The sequence below is a fragment of the Spermophilus citellus genome, assembly GCF_964194105.1.
Source record: "Spermophilus citellus genome assembly, chromosome: 6".
Lineage (NCBI taxonomy): Eukaryota > Metazoa > Chordata > Mammalia > Rodentia > Sciuridae > Spermophilus > Spermophilus citellus.
In genome coordinates this window covers 38,727,720-38,754,699 of record NC_138187.1, presented here as the reverse complement: position 1 = coordinate 38,754,699, position 26,980 = coordinate 38,727,720, and the positions used below count along the sequence as shown (strand labels likewise).

At 45.0% G+C, this 26,980-nt stretch overlaps 1 protein-coding gene and 1 pseudogene across 2 annotated transcripts; one reads left to right on the top strand and one right to left on the bottom strand.

Annotated features, from left to right (window-relative positions):
- LOC308652011 (guanine nucleotide-binding protein subunit alpha-12-like) lies at positions 1–26,980 on the bottom strand (annotated as a pseudogene). The gene is made up of 4 exons (XR_014024440.1): positions 26,621–26,980; positions 19,668–19,790; positions 16,345–16,443; positions 1–1,601 (listed from the first exon to the last, which is right to left on the bottom strand). The product of XR_014024440.1 is annotated as a guanine nucleotide-binding protein subunit alpha-12-like (transcript).
- LOC308652264 (speedy protein E4-like) lies at positions 11,447–15,723 on the top strand (the record flags this gene model as incomplete). Its single annotated transcript, XM_081300038.1, has 6 exons — positions 11,447–11,453; positions 11,972–12,175; positions 12,787–12,845; positions 13,661–13,746; positions 14,497–14,665; positions 15,396–15,723. The coding sequence occupies 6 exons, from the start codon at positions 11,447–11,449 to the stop codon at positions 15,453–15,455; spliced, it is 585 nt and encodes a 194-aa protein (XP_081156164.1). The 3' UTR covers positions 15,456–15,723.

Here is a 26,980-nt window from a genome sequence, read left to right as displayed (position 1 = left end):
TGTAGGCTCCCTATTTACTTCTCTTATTGTTTCTCTTGCTGAGAAAAAACTTTTAAGTTTAATTAAGTCCCATTTGTTGATTCTTGTTATTAACTCTTGTGCTATGGGTGTCCTATTAAGGAATTTGGAGCCCGACCCCACAATATGTAGATCGGAGCCAACTTTTTCTTCTATCAGACGCAGAGTCTCTGATTTGATATCAAGCTCCTTGATCCATTTTGAGTTAACTTTTGTGCATGGCGAGAGAAAGGGATTCAGTTTCATTTTGTTGCATATGGAAGATGTGGTTTATGTCCTTGCCATTAGGTGGGGAGAGAAGGGAAAGAATTACAAAGCACCACTGTGTGCATGTGGACAGGGCACCACAGGGGCCCAGGGCTGCTCCGAATCCACACTGCTGCTGGGGCATTAAGGCAGGTCCATGGCTCTCAACCTCGTCCTCCATGGAAGGGAGTGGGGACCCTGACACAGATCCTCGGCTCAACCTGGGGGCTCTTAGGACATTGGCACAAGTTTTAAAGGCAGTGTTTTCACTTGGGAGGTGGCACTAAGACCCTGCACCAGAGCTGCAGGGCTGGCTCAAGCACTGTGCCCAGCAGCACTGGCATGCATCTCTACAAGCTACCACGAGGCGAAACTTTTGGTTAGTCTCAGTGAAGACTCAGAGGTTAGAGAGAAAAGCCATGTGCAAGGCCAGCTGGTTTTTGTATTTTAGTCATTAAATAGAGAATGTGTGTGCACACACCATCCTCAATTAAATTGTGTCAGGAAAGGAATGCAGTTCCTGTAAAAAGAAGGCTGTGTTATTAGGTACTGCAGATTAACACCAAAGTGAGCACTGGGATTTTCAGTAGTTTCATTAGTCCCCAAATCAGTAGCTAACATGGAGTTCCCGCATCCTCTTGCCTAGAGCTCATGGCTGGAGCCCAGCGTTCTTGAGCCAGGTATTCGACGGCGTGGATCTGAGAAGCCCTGCAGGACTACACAGGCCACAAGTGCCAACAGCCACACAGGCTGCCTCAGAAAGGCACGAGGGGGCTTCCTCTCACTGCAGCATGACATCCTCTAGGTTCTCCTGCAGGATCGTGTCTTTCACAGCATGGAACATGAAGCGGATGTTCTCAGTGTCTATGGCAGAAGTGAAGTGGTGATCAGCAGCTTGCTGTGGTCTTGTCTCTTTCTGACAAAACACTGGACCAAGTGCTGCTGGATGTCCTCATTTGGTAAAGGTTGCCCTTGAAATCCAGGAAGTGCTTCCTGATGCTGACCATCTTCACACTCTCCACCAGAAAGTCCCCCTTCTTGAGGAAAAAAAAAATTATGGAGATGTTGAAGAAGAGCTGTTGATGATAGTCTCAAAGATGTTCATCGACTCCATCAGCCAGTTGGTGTGCCTGTCCTCTGTGAGAACCTTGTTGTATTAGCTAGAGGACACCATGAACAGGATTGACATGTTCTCATTAAACACTGGAATCACTTTGGTGTTGAGACCGCTGGCCACCCACATCCAGCATTTTAAGAAGGTTTTTTAGAACAATGAAGTCATGTTCCACAATCTCCTTGGTGGTGTTCCTGGTGTCCTGCTTACTAAGGAAGTAGTTCTGTAAAATACAGGACAAGGAGACATTCAGGAGAAAATAAGAACCAAAATATGGCAAAAGGAAAGGGTGCAGGCAAAAGTTACCCTAACTTTGCAAGAAGTTTAACCAAAAACTAGAAACAAATTTGCAGAGTTATACATTTACTATGAAACAAAGTTAAAAAGGACTGAATGCCTCATTTCAAAATGAATGGAGGCTCAATCAATCTGAGGAGGAATGATCAGAAGCTCTATTGTCAAGTCCCATGGGAAGATCTCATCTAGCTTCTTCTCCAGAAGTCACTGTACTCCAAAGTGTATGGTGACTGAGACTGGATCCCTGGTTGCTTCATGGCTGTGGTGCACCTGCTGCCTAGGAATGTTTCTGTGCAAGGTACAGGATGCTCTGTTGCTATGGTGACGCCCTTCCCAAAGAGGCTCTGTGCAAGAGTCTTATCAATCTCAACCTTGATCTCAGGCACAGAGCTTCTAAGGCTAGAAGAATTCTAAGCCTGACAAGACAACCACAATGTTTCACTAGCGCTGCTACTTCTGAGCTGGTGGCTTAACAGTAACTTGAGCAATGGGCCACCTGAAGTGCTGCAGGAAGCTCCAAGCATTGCAAAGTGGAACACCTACAAGAATGTTTCTAGCCCTATAATCTTCTAGTGCACAAAGAACACAATGCCTCCATGTCCTTAACTTCTTGATTATGAGACCCTATGTAAATAAACTTGCTGGGCCAGCTCTTCAGTTGCCATTCTCCATCACAGTGCAACAGATCCCAGCTTTAGCTCAACACCTGTGTGTGTGTGTTTTTCTTAATCCACTTCCCCTCACAGGTTTCTTGGGTTCAGCTGTGCAGGGTGAGGCAGACTATCTTTTTCTTTTTGTTTATATATAATAGATATCTTCTTTGTTTCTCACTTCTAGAACATAACATTCCAAAACCTTACTATGACTTCATTTAGGTTTTGCAATGCTATTTAAATTTAGTCTGCAGTATATTTAATTTTCTTGTCTTAGAAAACTTTGTTTTTGCCTTTGGTTTGGTTGTCTGTATTCTTCCTTTTTTTTTCTTCTCATAACAGGGATTGACCCCAGGGATGTTTGTCCACTGAGCACATCCTTTGCCCTTTTATTATTATTATTATTATTTTTATATTTTGAGACAGGGTCTTGCTAAGTTGCTGAGACCCTTGATAGTTGCTGAGGCTTGCTTTGAACTTGTGATCCTCCTGACTCACTGTTTTGAGCTGCTGGCAGTGTAGGCCTGTGCTTAGCTGTATTCTTCCTTCTTAGAAGAGAGAGAATGCAGAAAAATGAGAACCAGTAAGAAATAAAACATCAACAAATGAATAGGGGAATACAATCATTTCTAATGTAAAAACCAGTGTCTCTAAGTTTTCATGCATGAGTCTCTCAGTCTAATTCTAACACTGTGAGGAAGCTGACGGACACTGGGCTACCTGTCGTGTTCTTCAGAAAGGCTTGTTCAACTGCCTCTCAAATGCATTGTGATAAGACGAAACTAAAATAGAAGATGGAAAGACCTCACCTGACAATGATGGCTGCCATTGTGCCATTTAAAACTGTCTTGCCACACTGGATACTATCCACTACACAGGTGGCTGGGAGAGAAGCCCAGACCATTTCTGGCACAAAGAGCACTTGGGTGGATGTACAGCAGCTGAGACATCAACTTCTGTGGTTCAGGGTTACTAGTGGTCCCAGAAATACAGAAAATAACTAATGGCTCACTTGCCTCTTCAGAGAAGAGCTTCACTTCCACACAAATACAGCTATGGGGACACACATCTGTGCACACCCACACCCATTTTGGATTCCTCCCACTTGTGCTTGGTAACCAATACCCACAGTGGAGAGCAGCTGACAAGCTGAAGCCTGACTCACAACAAAAAGCCTGATTTGTTTCTCAGCTTCAATAGGGGTTAAAGCTACTTCTGGGCTCTAACTGAGGTGAACACATAATCACTGCCCAAAAGAAGAGACTTTGAGAGCAAAAGGGGGCACTGTTAATAATCAGGCTAGGGCAACAGGCATACCACAGGACTGTCCCAGGCAAACAGGATGCAGTCCCCTAGGTTCTAGCATCCAAGAAAACAAGCTCCGCACTTACAGGAGACTGTTTTGTTCTAAACACCATCCTAAACCCTGTATGTCTGTTATTCTTTAAGCCTCACAAACTGTGGGTTAATCATTACTCATTGTACAAATGAGGAAACTGAGGCTCAGACAGCATAAGAGGTACTTTCTAAAACAAAACCTGGGTCTGCATGACCCGGGCTCTTTGACTCTTAGTCCTCACTCTGGGGAAATGAACTAATCTTTTTCATTTGGTGCTAAGGATAGAAGCCAAGGTCTTGCTCATGTTAAGCACGGGCTCTACCACTCAGCTATACCCCTCAGTCCCAGAAGCAAAAAATTCTGATATGTGAGACCCTCTGAAAAAGCCAACATTGAGACATGACAATTTTACTGTATTTGTAAAATAAATCCAAGTATCAGTAGAGGCCTGTGTGCTCAAATATGATGTAAAATATCAACTCTCTCCTTTTGGGAAAATTCAAGGATAAACACTAATCCAAGTAAAATAAAAATGCCATAGGATTAAAGCAAAAACAACCTTGGAAAAAATCTGAAATCTAAAGAATGACACGGTAAAGAGCAAGCCTTTAAATTCCAAGAATTATCCTCTGTTAGAATCAAGCAAGTTCTGTGAGATTCCAAATCAATTCATGATTGGTTTTACTTTAACTTTTATTAACTTTTCATTTTTCTGACATATAATCCATTTTACAAACAAATATATTACAAGATAGAGTTTGCAGGCTTGAACTCTATCTTGTAATATACTGTACACCCTGCATATTCTGTTGTTAAGATATGAATGGACTGGCACTTACTGTTTTTTTTTTTGGTATTTCATAGCACTTAGTTTTATTTGTTTCTCTTACCTACAATTGTCAGATTGTTTCCATTCTTGCCTCTACATTTTGCTGTTAGTATTTATATTTCAGATAACTTTTCATACATTTTGCCAAATTTGCTCCAAAAGAACCCACTGAGAAGATCATAATGCTATAATTTGTATCTCTTGAACAAAACTAATATTTATCCTACTTAATTCACATAGATTTGTGAAATAGATCCAAGTTTCTGCACTTCTGTTATACAGACTCCTAAGCCTGGATTCTAAATTTGATTGTACTTGCCTCATGTGGAAAAAGGACAAATTTTCCTTAGGTTTGAGTAAAATCAAATGATGGGGAATTAGATTGGTTAGAATTTATTATCTCTGCAGAATGTTCTTATTGCTATGTAGTCACCTACTTTTCCTAGCTATAGCACCCTTTCCACTTTCCAAAGAGCAGTAGCAGATGTAAGACCACCACTCCATTTATATGCTTTGTAAAGAAGAAATCAAGAAAAATGACATGTCATTGAGTAGATTTAAAAGTATTTCCACACCTGGGAAATAGCCTGAACAAGAGAGACAGCACACATGCAGTTACAAACATGAAGTCGCAGCAGCTCACCCCACTAAGAACACAAGGTGAAAACAGAACCATCTCTAACATAACTATTTTTTTCCACTAGCATCATAAAGTACTGCTTTACATGTATTTGCACATAAGAACAGATGTCTTCTACTCAATCTTGTAAGATAGTTTGGGCTGATTGGCAGGTAACACTTGAAAAATATAGCAATTCTAAACCCAAAAATCTTTCATTGAGTTCCATTAATGATTTAAAATCAGGATGCAATAGGGACAGTGGTTTGGATCTGCAGTGTCCTCTAAGGCCCATGCACTGGAGGCTTTGTCTTGCTATTGGGAGGTAGTGGAATTTTTAGAGGGGGGGGCGTGTAAATTAAGAGGTAGTCAAGTCAATGAGGGTGTGCCCTTGAGGAGGTATTGGAACACGGGCCCCTTCCTGTTTCTCTCTTTCCTTCTTGACTGCCATGAGGTCAATAGACCTGCTATCCTTCATGCTCCAACCATGAGATTCTGGGCACCCACAGGCCCTAAGCAACAGGATAAGCAACCATGGACTGAACCATGACTGTTTCAGTCATGGCTTTGGCTCTGAGATCAAGAGCCAAAGTGAACCTTTCCTCCTTTTAAGAGGGTTATCCAGGTTTTTTTTTTTTTTTGTCATGGAAAACTGACCAAAACACTAAGTTATGCCATGGAAACATCTCAGACATCTCAGGAGTTCAAACGAGAAAGGTGTTGTCCTTGGGCACATGGCATGTCCTCAGTGGATGTTCAGGCAGCTTGTCATTGGGTCCCTGAGGAACACAGGCTGATGGTGGCTGCACCAGAGGCAGAAGAGGGCTTTCTGCACATCTCATATTAGAAATACACAGCACTAAAAAGTTAATAAAGGTGATGTTGACTACAGCTGGGAAATACAGACTGCTAGAGCACACAGAGAGGTGGAGCATATGTGGGTGGAGGCTGTGGGATTTCCCCCTATATGCTAGCCCATGTTTTATACATGCAATCATGTCTGTCCTTGAATTCCCCATGACTTTCCCATGATCTAAAACATTAACCAAGCCTTGAATTAAACAGTCATACTTTTGCAGATAACCACATCCATCATCAGGCCGGGTAGACTGACACTGTGCCCTGCCATCTAAATCTTACTTACCCAGTAGTAAGTACTGATTCATCCCAATGAGTGCCACATAAACCTTCCCGTTTTCTCAGTGTCCCCAGCTCATCTGTGGCATTCAATTCATTCAGCAAAAATGAAACCATGCCCAGCACTGCTACCTGGAAGTGGTTGGGTGGCCAGGAACATTGCGGCCAGCCCTGGCTAAAGTTGAACATGGCCTGAGTCTAAACCCTTGCTAAGAGAGTAAAAGTGACAATGGTGACAGAAAAGCCACATATCCAACCTCCAGGGGACACCTCTCTGTGTGCTTTTCTGCCTCAGGTAGTGAACAAAAGCCATGTTTGGATGTCTAGGAAGCAAGGGAAGAAGGGTAAAGCCAGAATTTGCTTGGACCTTGCTCTCACCTCCCACTGTGCGCTCACCACATTCAGACCCAACTGGAAGCCTCTGCATGTCTCATCTCTCTCAGGTTCTCTGCACCATGACCTCCAGCTACCATGTCTCCTTAGACACCAACTCTGTCCTTTCCACTCAAAGAAACTGCTGGCTCCCCCATGTCCCCTCTGTGTCTTGAAATTCCCCATTTGGACAGTGAGCTCAACTGGCCTTTCTCTCAGGGGATCTAACTGTTAAAGACTGATATTACATATATTTTGCCCTCTTTTTGAACATGATTCATCTGGGACAGGAAATCTTGACCCTGAGAAAAGTCCACCGTAGCAAAGTCCACTGCTTGCACTCATTCTCTTTTTCTCAAGGCTTTCCCTGCTTCTATGGGTCATAGAACATGTATTTCTCTTCAGGTCCAGAGACCTTGGCTCCCATCAGGGCAAGGGAAAGTGAGAGAAGCAGAGTCAGCAATGTGTAGAGAACCTTCTGGGGAAGAGGTAGACGGAGCTTCCTAGGATGATTCTTTTTCTGTGGGTGGGGTACTGGGCATTGAAAGGGCTCAACTACTGAGCCCCCTTTTTTGTTTTGTATTTTATTTAAAGACAGGATCTCACTGAGTTGCTTTGCACCTTGCTGTTGCTGAGGCTGGCCTTGAACTTGTAATCCTCTTGCCTCAGCCTCTCTAGCAGCTGGGACTGCAGGCATGCACCACCATGCCCAGCCTCTTGGATGATTACAATTCTTATGGACTCTAAGGCTCAGTGAGTGGCTGCACCAAGCAGGACAGCAGGGTGTTTCAGAGTGTTCCCACAAATGAAGGACTTGAGGCCCAGCACAGTCCTGCCCTGTCAGACCATCATCATACTTCACCTTCCCACAAAAATCTTCCTCTTTATTTCCTTCTATAGTGATTTCAATTTCTTTTCTCTCTTGATACCAGGGACTGAACCTAGGGGTGCTCAACCACTAACCATATCCCCACTCCTTTAATATATTTTATTTGGAGACAGGGTCTTGCTGAGTTGCTTAGGGCCTCCTTAATTTGCTGAGGCTGACTCTGAAATCATGATGCTCTTACCTCAGCTTCGTGAGCTGCTGAGATTATAGGCATGTGCCACAGCACCCTGCCCGATTTCTGTTTCTTTAGGATCCCTACTACCTTCTCCAAATAGAGATTTTGAAATTTTAAAGTACTATAGTGAAATACTGTCATTCCCATTTAATTAGAATCTGTGAGGAACGGGCTGACAAACTGTACTGTAGTGATCCTACATGTCACCTTATGCTACAAGTAGTTAACTGCAAAGCACAATTATTTACTCTGTTATCTCCCCAGTATAACTATCATTATTGCTGCATCAGATTGTATCCATAAAAGGAAAAAAGTTGCAGAGGTGAAGGTACATATCAAACAGAATCTGCACATGTTACTCCATTTTAAAACAAGGTAATCACATATATTAAGATGGACTGTGCCTGCTATCAAGAACACAAGCAACAATAAAGGTTGGCAAGGATATGGGGAAACTCATACATTGCTGGTGGGACTGCAAATTGATGGAACCACTCTGGAAAGCAGTAAGGAGATACCTCGGAAAACTTGGAATGGAACCACCATTTGACCCAGTCATCCCACTCCTAGGTTTATAGCCAAAGGATCTAAAATCAGCATACTACAGTGACGCAGACACACTAATGTTTATAGCAGCTCAATTCACAATAGTTAAACTATGGAACCAACCTAGGTGCTCTTCAAGAGATGAATGGATATATATACACAGAATATTACTCAGCCTTAAAAAGAATGAAATTATGGCATTTGCTGGTAAATGGATGGAGCTGAAGAATATTATGCTATGTGAAATAAGACAATCCAAAAGAAGAAATGTGCAGATTCTAATTCCCAATAATGTGGGTGTGGAGAATAGAGGTATTTTAGATTAGACAGAGAGGAATGAAGGAAGGGGAAGGGTCATGAGGGTAGGATTGACAGTAGAATGAATGGGACATTATTACCCTATATGCAGATATGATTATATGACCAGTGTAACATGTACAACCAGAAGAATGAGATCTTATACTCCATTTATGTAAAATGTGCCAAAATGTATTATACTGTCATGTGTAACTAATTAGAATAAAATTTTTTTAAAAAAGGATGAAATATGCCTAACTGCAACATGTCTAGACCAGGTGGCCAGCAGAGATAGGAATTGGCAAACTATGAGTTGAATTTGGGCCAAAATTAATGGGACTTTTAAAGGTGTAGAAGAGAATTTAGTTTGAACAGAATCTTCTCACACAGTCATGCATCATTTAACGCTCAGGATAAGGACTGAAAAATATGCCCATAGGAAATCTGTCTTTGGGGGAAGTCACAGAGTATACTTACAGAGGCTAACTAAGTTGGCTCCTACATCAACAGGCGATACTATCGTGTGAGATCAACATCATGTATGTGGACCATCACTGACCAAAACATTATCATGTGGCATGTGGGTGTACTTGAAGGCTGTCCACTACAAGGGAGAGTGTGAACTTCTGATTTGCTATGAGAGAACCCAAGCAGCTCTGATGCTTAAAGACATCATGAATAGAAATCAATCGGTTTTCCACAGCAACATGACCTGCTTCCTGACAGTCAGGACCTGAGAGAGAGCTGCCAAGGAACTCATGGTCACTTGGAAGGCTGCTGGGTCCTCATTCAACTCTGAACATCCAGGGTTGCAAAACTAGGTGGACACTCATTCTCAGCTGGTAACACAAATCAACCTGCATTTACTCCTGCTTGGAATGGGGTCATCAGAATCATGTAAGACATTCAAATGCAAAATAAAACTTCAAGCACACCATGAATAACAAACATGGTCTTGTTGATAAGGTCCAACAGTGGGAAAAGAAAGTCTTGCAGCTTAAATGTGGAATCAACCCAATGCCCACTGAGGGATAAACAGATGGACAAAAGATGTTATCTTCTCTTCTGCTATTCAGCCTTAAGAAAGAGGGAAATTCTGACCCCTTCTCCAGCAATGTAGAATCTTGAGGACAGTACACAAAGTGAAATGACCCAGACACAGTGGGACACATACTGTATGAGTTCACAGTCCTCAACACAGATGAGGTACCGAGGGTTCTCAATTTCATAGAGACAGAAAGTATAATGATGGTCAAGTTGCGGAAGGAGAAGTGGGAATTAATGCTTCATGGGTGAAGAATGGCTGTTTATGGTGATGGAAAAGCTCTCCCGATGGATAATACAGCTCATGCCCCACATGATGACGTTATGGCCAACGATGGAACAATGCACCACATACATGAATTTGTCCCACAGTATGACAGCACAGTGAGATTGTAGCCATCTCAGTTGGCGTAAGAGCACTCTAGGATGTTTATACAATGATGAATCACCCTATAACACATTTTTAGGAATATATCTCCATTTTTAAGTGAGACATGCATGTAATTGAGACAATTCACCCTCTACACAGCACAATGGTTAACATGGCGAGTTTTCTATACATTTAAACACATTTTGTGGACAGAAAGATAAAACATGGATTGAATGCCCAGCTGTAAAGCAAAAGGCTAAGTTAGGACGTTTGGAAGCAGCTCCCCAGTTCCACTGGGTGCTGGGTCACATCCCATGCACTTCCCATCTTCTCAGCAAATATTATTCTCTGTCTTCAATCAGAAAATCTCCCATTTGTTTCTTTTTTCTACATGTGAGACTTTCCATAGGGTGCATAGGTGACAATGAAATATGCAGGTCAAGAGCAATGTCTGTGCTCCCAAATACGCTATGTAACTGGAGAGAGATTGATTGGAACTGAGAGGCTAACCTGAGGTGATCCATAGACTCCCAGATAGTGCAGACACTCTAGGAAAACCATGAACATGTTTACAATTTCCTATGATTTTATGACCTCAAAAGGAATCCTTGTGTCAAACATGCCTAAGTGCAGAGTGTGTGTCCCCTTAACAGATTTCTGAAAACAGTGAAGGCCAGTGGCACTTAGCAGATTAGATTTGCTAAACTGAGTGTTTCCTTTTAGGGTTTTCAAGTGATAATTCAGTGTGCTTGGGTTCTTTTGTACATACTGAGCTCCTTCTTGGGAGGTCATGTCATTTCTGCCCTCCCCCTTCTTCCTTGCCATACTCCTTCATCTCCCACTGCACTGAACTCTGAAATGGAAATGCCCAGAGGTTGGGTATCTAACATGTGTTGTGTTGACAATGGAGAGAAGAACCCGGGTCTAGACAGAAGTGAAAGAGGGAGTCAGAGACCCATAGGTTAGTTTGGCAAAGTGGACAGAGTTTGGATCAGTCACAGCAGAGACCATCTCCTCTAGAACTCTAGGACAGGTGCACATACCAGTCTGACAGTTACAGGTGTTTTCCTTCAAACTGGTTGCCAGGTTGGAATGAGTGATGACATCAGAGGCTTCCAACCTTCCTGATTGGAAGGGACAGACTCTGTGGACCACTGGCAGTGCAGTGGGCAACAGTTTGTTCTCAGCACTGTTCTTCACCTGATTTCTCCTGTTTGGAGAAGAGCAAACAGACTCCTATTCAACCAAATTCTGGAAGAAAGATTTACCTTAATAAGAACCTAGGTTTTGTAGAAGGAAGACAGAGTATTGGAGAACTTATGGCAGATCAAGAAATCTCCCCGTCTGGGCAATCGCCTTCCCAGTCTGGGCAATCGCCTTCCCAGTCTGGGCAATCGCCTTCCCAGCCGAGCACCTCACAATCCCACCTGGGGGTGGTGGTAGATGATGAAGTGGCAGGTCCATCAGGTAAGGGAGCTAGAGTGAGAACTGATTTGACATGATGACTGGTAAGGACGAAGGGGTAGAGCAGTCAGGAAAGGTGGGAAGCCCACTTTTGAAGATCAGAATAGGCCACGGGACAAGGAAGTCCACATGGATGGAAAATCTACAGAGAAAGGAATTGGGCTAGAAGATGAGATCTAAGTTCAGGAAGTGGGTAGAGGGAATGTAAAAAGGGTCACTCCACCCATGAGAGAAAGTGTCCATAATGAGGAAGAGTTTTAAGGAACAGGGAGATGGGACAATGATACAGAGAATCAGGGGAAGACGGCTACCAGCCAAGGGGAGAGATGGAACAATAGCTCAGAAGGCAACAGTTGAAGGTCTGGCGTGTGGGAGGTGAACTGGGATCAGAGGATGAAAGGATGAGTTCCAAATTCAGGAGCTTGACTCTGCTTCCTTTACTCAGCTCTGTGGGTAAAACCCTGCCTCCCATGTCGGTCGAGAAAGAGAGAGTGGACCTCAGAATCTGAGGGAGACTCGGAGGATGATCCCCCGGGGATTTTTGATTCTGCACCCTGGGTAGAATCTGGTCTCCTGCCTGAGACCACTGGCATAAAGAGAAAGAGAGAGTCCTCCACTGAATCTGAGGATGAGCTGGAGGATGTGGAAAGTGAGCTAAATCACCCCTGGGATGTGGAGTCACTGTGTGGCCTCAAAATGAAAGTCAAAAAACGGCGCATGGACTTGGTGCAACCAGAACACCATGAGGTTTTCAACAGGCTTCTAGGTAGGGAGACACCCAGGTAGCGCCCTTCAATCCTGCTCTTTACACAAAGAAGGAACTTATAGCCTCTGCACTTTTCCAAAGAGCCCTGCTATCCCTGAGATGCCCATTCCTGGAGGACTGAGGACCCATGTACCCTGTGAAACTCTTAGATGATGGATGATTACATTACACCTGAAAAATGACCCTGCTTGGGATCACAGAGCTTGATTCCAATTATCCTCACTGATTGCAGACACTGTGGCTCTACTAGATTTCCTCCTCCCTGAGGGGTGACCATCAAATGAGAAAATAACATAGTAACTCTAATTCTGAGGTGGTGCATTCTTGGGGGATGATGGGCCCTCGCGGTTTAATCCAAGTTCTTAGTCATACAGACATCTATCTCTTACCCCAACCCTCACTCAGTTGTTTCCCGGGGGGTTTCAGGGCAAAGCAGCTTTCCCAGGAATGTTCCTGTCCTTTTCCTATCCAACTGGGATATTTGGCTCTTTTGGGCTCTATTGCACTCCAATCCCACACCTTCTCCAATGGAGGTCCTATTCTTCTCTCTGTTCTCTATCACCCATGAAGCCCCTTCTGGTTCCCAACTAACACCAGTGTTCTGTTCACAGAGGATCCTGTTGTCAAAAGATTCCTGGCCTGGGACAAGAATCTGAGAGTGTCTGACAAGGTGAGGTGGTTCTCCACTGGGCAGTGATCCTGCTCCAGCACAGCCTGGAGAGGGGAGGGCTTTCTAGCCCATGGTCCTTCTGTCTCCATGTAGAACCAACAAGATGTGCCAAGTCCTGACCCTTTGTGACTTGTCAACATCTCCCTTCAGGGCCTAGCAGTTCCATGCAGTGAGGACAGGTGGACCTTGCTTCTGCTTGGGGTGTTGCATTCCTATCCTCCCCTCTCTGCTATTGTTATCTGAGATTTTGGGCACCTCTCCTCTTTTATTTTTTTAAATGTTTTTTTTTTTAGTTGTAGATGGACAGAATACCTTTATTTTTTTTATCTTTATGTGGTGCTGAGGATCAAATCCAATGCCTCACAGGTGCTAGCAAGCTCTCTACCACTGAGCCACAACCCCAGTGCTCAACAGCCTTTTATCTGTGATGCTAGGGATTGAACCCAGGGCCTTGTGCATTCGAGGCTAGCAAGCACTCTACAGAGTGAGCTATATCCTTATCGCTGGGGCTCCTCTCCTCTTTGCTCTCCTTGGGACCCCCCATTCTCCAGCTTACCCAAGACCCTCCTCACCCAGCTCACCTACATGCCTTTCCTCAAAAGGTCCCCTCAGAGCTGATCCTACAGTACACACTAAGCCTCCTCTTCCCCCGACTGCTCAGACTGTCACAGGTCCTTCCCCAAACCAGCAGGTCTCCTTACTTGGCGACCTTCTCTTAGGGGCACTCTTCACCCCAGACTCCCATTCCTCTGTCCCCTCTTTCCTCCTCTTCCAGGATGTGACCTCTCTCTGTGTTCTTCCTCTCTCTCCATCAGTACCTCCTGTCTATGGTCATAGCTTATTTTAGCCGAGCTGGCCTCTTCTCCTGGCAGTACCAGAGAATCCACTTCTTTCTGGCCCTGTGAGTATTTGGTCTCCTTCATCAATCAGGACTCACTACCTGGGAGGGTAGGAGGGGAGCAGAGGGGCACTAACCTTTCTTTGACTTTTAGCCTCTTTGTCCTGTTTGCTCCGTGTACACGAGATCACAGCACTGTAGTATAGTTTGTTTTTCTTTTCCACACTTCCCTAGTCAAAGCAAACACACATGCTCCCTAAAGGCCAGTTGTTAAAGATTCAAGGAAACCAAGGAAACACAAAGCCCACCTGAGAGGAGTGGAGGAAAGCATGGGCACCTCCTATCCCTGGCAGAGACTGGAGGTGCAGCCACATCTGACTGCTCTTCCTTCCTGTATCTATACCAACATTGCTCTGTTTTCTGCCTCTGGATTTCCAAGACAGATGCCCAATTCCCAGCCTGACACAGGTCCAGTATAGGGTGGTCCCCTCTGGTTCTTCATACAGGAGTCTTCTCACATTTGTGGCTCTTTCTACACACCCCCTGAAAATTCTCCCAAGATGGGTCCAACCACCCCTTAGGCCTCTCCCACAACTGTGTTGCTCAATGCTTTCTAGAAAAAGGCTGGAGTCCTTCAGAAGGTGTGTGTCTGGCAGAGTCCTCTGGACCAAGGTGTGGTCCTCCATAACACTTAATAGGGCTGGTGCAGTCCTGTCTGAAGATGGTCCTCTGGGAGTCCATTTGGGAAGCTGACTCCAAGGGCAGGTCCTTCTTGGTTGTGCCTCTAAAGAGCAACCTGGTTTCTTTCCCCAGCTACCTGGCTAATGACATGGAAGAGGACAACCAGGCTCCTAAACAAGAGATCTTTCGTTTCCTCTATGGGAAGAGCTACGCCCAGCGTCCCCTGTTCCACAAACTGCGCTATCAGTTCATCTGCTCTATGGGCTGGAACACTCGGGTTTCCAAGGAGGAGTGTGAGGAGGTGAGTGGTGCTGTGTGTGCTTGTGGGGGGAGAGGGATGGGCTGACTGGAGAGACAGGAAGGTGGGTGGCTGCAGGTGGGCTCTGGGGAGGAGAAAGCTCAGGAGGGAGGGAAGGACTTCCTGTGCAGTCCTCAGTTTTGCATTTATCCATGTTACTAAGTATTCTTGATGGATCCAAGCAGAAATATTCCTAATGTTAAACCAGTATTCTACTCAAATCAGGGACAATGATAAAGCTTGTCTCTTGATAAAATCAACTTTTCAAATTTGATGGGAAGAGACACCAAAAGGATTCTATCTGTCAAAGCATCTTTATAAATGCTTAATTTAGTTATCTGATACAGGAAAATATACTCGATTTTTATTGAAAAAAAATCTGAAAAAATGTGTCCTACATTTTATATAACATGATTCTGATGTGTCGTCCATGTGAGTAATAGCTGAAATAATGTTGTGATATCCATATATAGCTACTTCATTTGTCACCAGGCTAAATAAATCTAATAATTACACCTTGCTATATCACCTCCTTTGTAGCTGACAGAACTTAGTTAATAGAATCAACATTGTATTTGTTGAGATATTTGTAAACTGTTGAATCACGGTGACTAGAAAGTCCAAATCAAGGTGAAGTAATTTTAAGGAATGGGAAAATAAATTAACCATAACTTCAAAACCCTCAATATCCTGTAAAGTCATCAGCTTTGGTGGGGGCTCTTTTCCTTTCCAGATTCAAGCTTATAATCCGGAGCTCTGGGTGTGGCGCCGAGATCGCACCCTCATTGCCTAGAAGTCCTGGTACCATGGAGGCCTGAGGGGAGGGACAAAACTCTGCATCCCTGGCTTGATGACAGAATCAGTGATTATCTATTCAGGATGCTCGAGGACCTAACTTCTTGATCCTGTCCTGTCCACCTCCACCCACAGCCACCCTCTGCAGATGGTGAAACAACCTGAATCTCCAAGTCAGCTTCATGGTCTCAAACCCCAACCACACAGATGACCCCCTAGAGGTGTGCTGGGTGCTCTGAGGCTGCTCAGCCAGACCTGAGAGAGAACAGTTTATCACTCAGGATGTGTAAAAATCCTTAACCCACAGCAATTGGGCCCACATGTCAGCTTTGATGAATGGCTGATCTTGGTCTAAAGTTAATATCCTTTAGCCATGAATCTCTCTCTCCTCCTGTAAATTCTCTTTTTACCTCTCCTTTTAATTCATCTTGGGTCACTTATCCCTTAAGGATACTAAGCACGGAGATAATTTATTTACAGGATTGTCACAGTTTTAGTACATATGATAAATGTTGTTTATTTTGAACTATGGTTATTTTAAATAGTTTTGAGATAGATGTTGTTCAGAAAATTGTTGTTTCTTATTGGTTTTGTGATTAGTGTTATAACATGTTTGTGTACATAAATATTTCTCTCAAGATTTTAATCTTTTTATCTATTACTTTTATACCTCAGTAGTATTATCCCATAGTCTTATAAATATAGTTTTTATTTGATGTTCAATCATCAATATTGTGACTATTGAGCTGCTAGTATTTAACTTACCTTGACATGTTTTCTGTCATTTTTAAATATGTATCATTCGAGAGCACATGTGTTATGTGCTTGTGAAGAGCACAGCACAGTGCATTTGTGAAAAAACTGAATAAAGTTGAAAATCTCCTTACCTTAATGATACATATGATCATGTCATTCCAGATTGGTTGTTTGCTGTCAAATGATACTGCTGTTTAACAGTGTTGTTTTTAATTGACCAAATTTGTAACCTGTGGGGGAGAAAACCACCTCAATTATTTTTCATGTAGCAGAACAACAGAGAAGGTTGTAGAACTTAAACTAGAGACTGGAAACAGGAAACACAGGGAGGATGTTGCAAGAGAGAACACAGGAAGAATAAAAGAAAATTCTGGAGGAATTCCAAAGCCAAGGTAAAAGTAAAACTTCCTGGTTAAAGTCCAAAGACAGGGACACCCAGGGAATAAAAGACTTTGCTACTTGAGTCACAATGGGAGTCTTTCCTGAAACCTATGTATGTTTCTAGTTTTACATAAGTGAAGGAAATCCAAAGGGTCTTGTTGAAATAGAAACTAATGAGATGATAGGAAGTGCTAAGGTTGCTAAATAGATAGGCACAGAGAGGAAAGAACTAAGAGTGTGGGCACTGAATTACTGCAGACAAGCATCTTGGGAGATGGGAGAGAATATGGAAGCAGCTGTGGAAAGAAGCAGGTGAAGAAAAGTATCAGCAAGAAGTTAAACCAAAGTTAAAGAGAGGTTGCAACAGAGCCAGTGATGAGATGTGATGTGGGGTTAAAGAGGTAAGTGGAAATGATGTGAAGAGGTTAGAAAGGACCAACATGGAACAAGCTTAAGGTTGGTTGAATGTGTTAAAAGAGGGATGGTGGTTGGGTGAGTTGAGCAAGTGAACAGGTATAAGTTCCTTGAAGGAAGAAGTCACTAAAGACTGGCACTGTGCAATGCAATTCTGATGCTGATCAATTGCATGGAGGTCACATGCTACAGATTGAGGCTGCAAGCCCCCTCTACACTGCCCTGTCTTCAGAAACAAGCTGTAAGTTCCAGGTTTCCCAGGCCATTCACACTTCTCACCACTGGTGTATATTTGGGGATTCCCATGATCCTACTGTATAATTCTCTACAATATCTCACTGAGGTTAGAAGAGCACAATCCTATAATTACTGATTTGTCATGTAAAAAAGGACACAAACTGGGACCAGCTAACATAAGAGATAAGAGGCACATGGCTGGAGGTCTAGGAGGGTCTGAATAAAGGCTGTCATATCCTCTGGATGTAACATCTTCAGAGGACATGGATGTATATGACCTACCAGGGAAGCTGACCTTGGTTTCAGCTGAGTTTTTATAGGAATTTAACTAAGCATTTGGCATGAGTTGGATGAGCACAGCAATAAACTAGGCTCAAGTGCTGCTCTCTGGGTACTTACCATAGAGTGTGGGAGACAGGTTAGTGTCCAGGAAGTAAGACAAGGGCAGGTGGTACGGATAGAGATGGGGGAATCACGATGTAAACTATGTAGCGGGAGGGTGGCATCAGGCAGCATCAGGGTCTCCAGACTGTTTTTTTTTTCCTGATCCCCATGTGTGAGGTGCCCTTTAGAAGACCCTGACCAGCAAAGCCTTCTTGAGGAAAGGCCTGTCTTGGGTAATGCTGGGCAGGCAAGCACTAAACTCTGATTTTGGGGCCCACCGGGAGGCTTCCTTTCTGACCCCACCTAAGTTGGCCTTCCTATTCCCACTGTAAGACTGAGTTCCTGGCCACACCAGAAGTCCACTTGCACAGCTCACCGGAAATCCATGTTCCTGGGCTCACAGCAGGTCTGAAGGCAAGTACTTGATTTTACTTCCCAAGAGGCTATGCACCCGGTCACTCCCACTTAGGGACTATCTGAAACATGCCTGCTTCGTCTAACAGTTCAGAGGAGATATGCTGTGAGCACTGGCTCCCTACAGGCCTCCCACATTTCTCCCCAGGTTTCTCCTTAGATCAAGGGAATGTCTAGAATGCATTTTCTTGGTGTGGTGTTTTTCCTGATTGCATCTTGATTCAGTTTAGGTTACACACATCTATACATGTGGTAAAATGGTAAAATACCTACAGACTTCTTGCATAGATGACAATTTCCTAATGTACAGTCTTGTCATGCACATGCATTGGGGGATACTGCATGAATGGTACATTGAACCTGTGTGTTTTGTCATTACAAGTTTCCTTGAAACTGTATTTTGATATAATAAAGCAAAAAATTCGAAACAAGCATTTATCTTGACTAAAAATTCCAGAGCTTGGAGAGCACTGTTTAACTCTCATTTTATGGATCTTTGGGAAAGACTGCTCTTATCTATAGCAGCCTGGCAGATTTCTAGAGGGAAGGGCTGGGTTGGTCCTTCTGGAAAAAGTCACAGAAACATCTCATTATTTTGGTGATGATTAAATGGGCATGAGGCTTGATATCTTATTTAGAATAGCCATTTATTTACTTATTTTTTAACTGCCAGGGATGGAATCCAGGCTACATGCATGCTAGCAATTCATGTACTACTGAGTTATACCCCTAGTCTCCATGAAGAAAATTGAGCTCACAGTTCTGTAAGTCCAAGAGCACAGTGCTGGAATACTAGCAATTCCTCCAGCTCCCCAGACATCACAATGTGGTGCAGAAGTAGAAAGGGAGCAGGCCAAGTGCAAAAGGAGTCATATGCATGGTGTAGACTCCCTAAATAACAACCTGTTCTCATAACTCAGCATTTGAGATCTGCATTAATGCCTTCTGAGGTGAGTGTCCCCATGATCTAATTACCTTCCATTTGGCATCACATATAAAAGGTTCCACCACCTCAATACTGCCACACTGGGGAACAAGTTTAGGCACTTGGACCACTGGGAGGCACATATCTAGTTTCAGTAAGCTGTCTTCCTTTGTTCCATTTCCTGTGACTCCTTGGCTTGGATCGATTTGCTATCTGCATTACCCAGTATTTGAAGTTTTATGGGTAACAGGGAGAGGCTATAATTTAGAGTGGGGCACTGGGACCAACACTGAATTTATGATAACAAGCCAATTCCAATTGGGGAGAGCCAGCCACACTAGAAATGTCACCACATGATGAGGGGAGGGTGTGAAACTTTGGGCTACATATCAGCCAGTGCTCCAGGAAGCAGAGGAAGGCTAGAGATTGGGTTCTATTGCAAGACAACTGAAACCCCATGCCTCCCTAATGAATTCCAGTAAAAACTCAGGCCACTGAAACCAAGGTGAGCTTCCCTGGTTGGTGAGGCACTGAGCACATCAATGTCCTGGGAAGACGATGCATCCTGAGGACACAAATGCTTTCACTCGGGCCCCTCCCACACCTCATGCCATGTGTCTCTTTTGGGGCTGGTCCCAAATAGTGTCCTAACCTTGGGGATCCCCGTGAATAGGAAGCTTCCAAGCAAACTCCACTCACCTCCTCCCCAGCAGGTTCTCCACACCTTGTCCTCTCTTCTCAACATCCTCCGTCCTCTGGTGAGTCAAGGTCTCTGCACCTCAAAGAGTGTTTCCCCTCTGTGACCACAGATCCAGTGACATCCTTGGGAAAAACAGAATGAGCGTCAATGGTGGACTTTGGTTGCTTCTGCCCAACATGGATTCAAGGGTCCAGTTTGCTGTCCCAGCTGAAATAAATTTAAAAGGAGGGAAATATATATGGAAAGTCCATGTTTAGGAATTTAGATTCCTGAGAGGCCATCCCAGAGACATCCCAGAGACAGCCCAGCTCTCTGGCCAGATAGGGAGTGTTCAATCCACAGAGAAGGAGGGGACATGGGGTCAGCAGTGTCCCTGAGCAGAAAGGACAGGATATCTAAGGCAACTAGAGGTCACAGTGCAGAGAACTAGAGAGAGGCGAGTTTCAGAAGGGAAGGGGCACAGCAGAACTCCCCACCACAGTGTCTTAGGCTGGGGCAACTGTGTGCTGTTGACTTCCAACCAGAGCACACAGGCAGTGGGAGAGTCTAGGGCAGGGGACCAGTGATAGGTGTTTCCTGGCAGTGATGAGTCAGTGGGTGAGATGTTCCCTGCAGGCCAGCAGGGACTCTCTTGTGTTCAGCATTGGGTACCCCCAATCTTCTACCAGGCTCTGTCACAAAGGGGACTTCAGGGACTCCAGGTAGCTGATGGAGTAGTGATTAGATGTTACACACCAGGGAAGAGAAGGCATCTTCTCAAAGAGAAAATCTGGGTGGGGGAGCAGCCTCGAAATGCCAAACTTTACCAACATTCAGCATCTGAGGCCCAGCCATGTGGACTCTTCCCTAATGGAGATGGAAACTGTCAGAGCAGAATTGGGGACTCATAAGTGAGGGAGATTCAAAGGAAGTGGGGGTTCGCACAGATTCCTTTCCTCCTGTGGTCTAAGCTTTAGGTTTCCCTTTCAACATGTGGAAACCAGAGCAGTGCAAAGCCCCAGCCCCGTCATCTCAATCTGCGTGGGGTTGCCCAAAGTGTCTTTAAGGTTTTGGCTGATGAATAACACAATGCTGCTGCTGGGTATTCTGCAAAGTGCATCTAGAACAACAAGAATTTGTGATTCTTGGGCTGGGGTTGTGGCTCAGCGGTAGACCGCTCACCTCACACGTGCGAGACCCTCAGCACCATATACAAAAATAAACAAGTGAAATAAAGGTGTTGTGTCCAATTACAACTAAAAAATAAAATATTTTTTTAAAAGAATTTGTGATTCTTGCCTAAATGTGGGCATCTGTCAAGTCAGATGTGGGAGAACAAGTGCCCAAGGATGCACAGTTTGAGCCACCTGACCTTGTTAACTGGCTGATTAGACTGCCCTGGCTCAGAGTGGCAGATCCTCCCTGGGGAGGAAAAGCTTAGAAAAGCACACGCCCTTCCCCAGTCAGCATCAATATCAGCAGGGCAGAAAAGTCTTTGCTTTGCAGAAGGACACAGAGGGGACACATCCCATACTCTATTTGCCTCTAGAGGATTTGTGTAGAACTCCACAAATATGCTAGGATTTGGGGTTCCATTATGGGGTATGAAGTTTGAATCAGGCCCTTTGGCCTGCCACCTGGGCCATGGTAGCTAAGTCACTTCATGTCTCTGGGCCTCAGTTTCCCTGTCTGAAACATAGTGATGAAGCGAGAGTTTCTCTGCTTCTACTGCAAGGTGGGATTTTTGTAGTTACAGGCCTCTGAAGCCAAAAAATTCCATTTCTTCTCAACTCCCATGGAGTGGTGTTAAGAGTGGCAGCTCTCAATGGTGGGTCATGGGCCTAGTATTGCAGCAGACCCCACTGCTCACTGCAAATTTCTTCTTTCTGAATTCTTTGTCATGAATTTGAAGAATGAAAACCACAGATGAGGATAAGTGAGTGCAAGAGCAGAATATAGTCAAGTGTGAACAGAAGCAGAACTCCCACAGGGCAAGAGGAGACCCAATAGGATTGCTACTTGGGAGTGTGCTAGTCTAAGGATTTATACAGCACTTGGGTGAACACACTGGATGAAATTTATGCAAATCAGTTTTGGAAAAAATACCAATGCTATTGGTTAACTCTTGAGACTGAACTTCCATTCAGGTCTGCCTTACTTCTGTTTTCTCACTACTGGCCTGCAATCCCAGCTTCCCAGGAGGTTGAAGTTAGTGAATCCAGGATGCCCAGGTGTTCAGAACTGCAGCCCTGTGTGGAGAGGGTACCTGTACTGGTCCAGGGCCAAGTTGCAGTGGGGTGACAGGTTGGCATCCTCTGGCTTGCCTCAGTATTGCCTCACTGTGCCTCAAGCCAATTTTGTCATAGCAGGCTCTGGAGAGCTATGGTCTCTGTGGATACACATTCCCTGGGATATCTGCTTGCACTTAGCTAGGGGTAGCAGAAGGTGGTTGGCAATGTGGGTGGGCCCTGGTGTATTCCAGCTCACCCTGGCTATTGCTTTGCTATTCTGGGACAAGTAAGTACATGGATTCAGTGGCATCTGCAGCTCTAAGTCATAAGGCCTAACTGACTGACAGAGGTACAGCAACAGGTAGTGATAGACTTTGGTACACAGCAGCTGCAGTTGTTAAGACAATTAACAGGGGAGAGATTGCAGATCACAGCTAGGACCTTCTTTTGAAGGTTTTTTCTTTCAGAGCTATCACCATGGCCAAGATGTTGGGTTGCATGTGGCAGAGAGAACTGGGTAGGTCCCTCCTCCAGGGCACCCTTGGCTGCTAGGAACACATCTTCACCTTCAGTTTTGGGCTCCACATAAGAAGTGGGTCTTGTGCAGAAATGACCTGGCAGAGCAGAAGGATTTAGGTGGAGGCTGACAGTGGGTAAGAGACTTCCCCTACTGATGCAGGAGGAAGAATATGGCCACACAGGCTTCTCAAGAGGAGTTGTTGTCTGGTCAGACATCTACGAACAGATCCTAGAAAGGAACACTACAGAGTGACGCCCCTGGGCAGTGAGCTTTACAAAGATCACTTCCTGTGTGGGGTGCTGAGTTTAGGGTCAGCCCACTTCACAGATAAGGAAATTAAGGCTGGGAGAAGTCACTTGACCTGCGCATGTATCAGAGCTGGACACTGGTAGAAGCAGAGATTGAATTCAGGGTTACCTGGCCTGATACTGTATTGAAAGAGACTGGATTGGACGTGGGGAGCAGGACTTGGGAACCTGCAGCATGGCTGCTGTCCTCTAGGGCTCCTTATTGTCAGAGATCAGACAACACAAGAATGACCCAGCCGGGGAATGAGGAGGATCAGCGGTGGGCTGGCCAGTGTGCTTCCAGCATTCTAAGGGCAGGTGGTCCAGCTGGGCATAAATGTGCTGGGCTTTGGAGAAGAATGACAAGCTTCTATCTGAGACACTAGTGTGCCATGCCCTTCCCCTGAGGCTGGCATCCCGGCAGTGACTAGAGGAAGTTGGGCTTAGACTGGCTTTGCCCCAAGCAGGCTAGTTGGCACGTCTGGGGTCCATGACAGCTCCTTCCTAACTGCTCAGAATCAGCACTGCTGGCATCACGGTCATGCTCTACATCAGCCCATACCTGAGGATCTGCTACTAATCCTGTGGAGTCAGCCTCTCTTCACTTGTCCTGCTTATAGCTTTAGGAGCACTCCTCCCTAACATGTGGACACACAGCATCTTGCTGAGATGAGTCTGGGGTGGTCCTGGGACCTGCATTTCTAACAACTGCAGGGTAAGGCCAAGGCTGTTGGTCTGAGGAACTTGCAAACACTCCCACAGCCTCTATGCTTGGTCTGTGTCCATCTGTCCTTCTAGTATGCCATCTGGTTATCTCCCATCCTTCAAGGCCCTTCCCTGCCTTGTCAAACCCTTCTCCATAGCATGAGCCTACACTCCTGTTTCAGCCAGCCTGACTTTTTGTAGCTGAGATACATGCTTACTCCTACCACCCATGCCAGTGGGCCTTGCCTGGTCAATTTACAGGGTTCTGGTGTCCCTGCAGAAGTCCATGCCTCCCTGAGTTTCATTTTACAGCAATTCCCATCCTTTGTTTTTGTTTCCTTTTCTTTTTGCACTGGGACTGAACCCAGATGTGCTCTACCACTGAGCTACATGCCCATCCTTTTTATTTTAAATTTTGGGCTCAAACTTGTGATCCTCCTTTCTCAACTTCCCAAGCAGGTAGGATTATAGGAGTGTGCCACCCAGTTTAGATTATTCTTTACAAATATCTACACCCTGGGATGATAGTATTCTTGAGGGGATTTTCTTTTTCCTCTGCCAGGCCCCACTGGGACAAAGATGTGACCCTTCTCTGGGCAGCTCTAGGTCCCTCAGGGATGCAGTCTTCATCCCTCTCAGAATACGGCACCTCAGATTGGCAGCCAGGATCATACTGGCTCCTCGTCTCAGGAGCAGCGCAGCTCTGTTGCATTGAGCTCCAATCCTCCTGGTTCCTCAGTAGGTTTCTGATGGATCTGAAGTTTACCGGGGTATAGTTCAGACAGGAGGTTCTTCCTCATTAGTGTATCGTCTGAGTTTGGGGGAGTGTGTCTGACACAGCCATCCCTGGTCACAGAAAAGGAGCAGTCCTGCCCCTGAATTTCTCAGTGGCCCTGCAGCCAATGCTCCCCTCTGGAGGTCTTGGATAGTGTCTGTGATCTCACTGTTATCTGCTGAGGGGAGGGGTGGCTTACCTCCCTAGGTCAGGGAGCAGGGTCCAATCCTCTGGTGGTATGCTCCTTCCTGTTTGGTCACTCTGAGCACCATCCCATTCATCAGTCACAGTGAGACCCCTCCGGGCTTTCCTGGCCACTCTCCCTCCCTTGGGCTCTGCATTGGTGGTGTCCTGGCTTCCTCAGTTCTGTCCATGCCCACACTCCTGGGGAGTGAGTCTTTATCGTGGCTGTATGGGTGACCATACACCTGGTCCTACAGTTCTGGGGGTCAGGATTCTCCCTGGGCTGAGGTTGAGGTGTGAGTAGGCTGCATTCCTTCTACAGGCTCCGTGAAGAATTTCCCTCCTGCCGTCTAAAGCTTCTGGGGGAACCTGCATTCATTGGCTTGTGGACCCTTCCTCTATTCTCCAAGACAGCAATCAGCTCATGTCTTTCACTCTGACCTCTGGATAATGCAGAATAATCTCCCCATCTCAACATCTGCAATTGTACATGCAGAATCTCTTTTGCCATATGAGGTGCTATGTTCACAGGACCCTGGAACATTGTGGGGCTGTTTCAGCTGCCTATCCCTCCCTGAGGCTATTGTGGCACGTCCTGAAACCCATTTTATTAGCCCAACAGCCTTGTCAGTGTCCCTGCTTGGCTGTTGACAGATCTCAGTTCTGCCAACCAGATCAGCTCCCATGACCCTAGAAGAAACAGCAACCTGAGAAGTTACTAGCCCAGAGGTGCATACTACCTGACTCACAGGCTCAGCCACAGCCCTCAGACCATAGCATGTGGCTGCTTTGAGCTTTCATCTTCACAGCAGATGTTGCTAGCTCATATATGGTTTGGAAAGGGCTGGTCACAGACAGGAGAGGACAGGGCTTGCCTGCCCTGAGCTGGGGCGGGGGATAGGTCCCAGCTACCTCCTGACTTGCAGCCCTATCTCCCCAGATGGCATCCTGTACTTCTTGAAGAAAAAGCTGGGTGGCACACTGTATGTGTGGGTCTCATGCTGTCCTACCTGCACCCCCATGAGACCTGGAGATTGACCTTCCCAGGTTCTTCCCAGGGCAAGTGAGACAGTAGAAGACTGGGTACTTATATATGATGGATAATATCAACTCTCTCCTTTTGGAAAACTTTTTTTTTTTTTTACTTACTATTGTAAGTAAAATAAAAATGCTATACAATTAATACAAAATTTAAAAAAAATAGAGAAAAATACCTAAGATCTAAAGAATGAGATAGTAAAAAAAAAATAGCCTTTAAATTCCAAGAATTATCCTGTTAAGAGTCTCATTTTAAAATAGTAGGCAATCTATGTCCTCATTTTTGGCTCAAAGGCAGGTTTTATAAAGTAATTAATTGTAATAGTTCTCTTTTGCAGATAAATGGCGCAGATCTGTAAAAACAGTCCCACATAGCTGGCCCTCCAAGCAAAACAGAAAACAATACCCCCGCACTGTCTCCTGGAGAGCTGGGACCCTCAATAAGAATATGTCCTAACACTTCCATCCTAACACTATCCAAAGTCCCTGGGCTTGAAACACCTAGTGACAATGCCCATCGTCTCAGCAAATATTATTCTCTGTCTTCAATCAGAAAATCTCCCATTTGTTTCTTTTTTCTACATGTGAGACTTTCCATAGGGTGCATAGGTGACAATGAAATATGCAGGTCAAGAGCAATGTCTGTGCTCCCAAATACGCTATGTAACTGGAGAGAGATTGATTGGAACTGAGAGGCTAACCTGAGGTGATCCATAGACTCCCAGATAGTGCAGACACTCTAGGAAAACCATGAACATGTTTACAATTTCCTATGATTTTATGACCTCAAAAGGAATCCTTGTGTCAAACATGCCTAAGTGCAGAGTGTGTGTCCCCTTAACAGATTTCTGAAAACAGTGAAGGCCAGTGGCACTTAGCAGATTAGATTTGCTAAACTGAGTGTTTCCTTTTAGGGTTTTCAAGTGATAATTCAGTGTGCTTGGGTTCTTTTGTACATACTGAGCTCCTTCTTGGGAGGTCATGTCATTTCTGCCCTCCCCCTTCTTCCTTGCCATACTCCTTCATCTCCCACTGCACTGAACTCTGAAATGGAAATGCCCAGAGGTTGGGTATCTAACATGTGTTGTGTTGACAATGGAGAGAAGAACCCGGGTCTAGACAGAAGTGAAAGAGGGAGTCAGAGACCCATAGGTTAGTTTGGCAAAGTGGACAGAGTTTGGATCAGTCACAGCAGAGACCATCTCCTCTAGAACTCTAGGACAGGTGCACATACCAGTCTGACAGTTACAGGTGTTTTCCTTCAAACTGGTTGCCAGGTTGGAATGAGTGATGACATCAGAGGCTTCCAACCTTCCTGATTGGAAGGGACAGACTCTGTGGACCACTGGCAGTGCAGTGGGCAACAGTTTGTTCTCAGCACTGTTCTTCACCTGATTTCTCCTGTTTGGAGAAGAGCAAACAGACTCCTATTCAACCAAATTCTGGAAGAAAGATTTACCTTAATAAGAACCTAGGTTTTGTAGAAGGAAGACAGAGTATTGGAGAACTTATGGCAGATCAAGAAATCTCCCCGTCTGGGCAATCGCCTTCCCAGTCTGGGCAATCGCCTTCCCAGTCTGGGCAATCGCCTTCC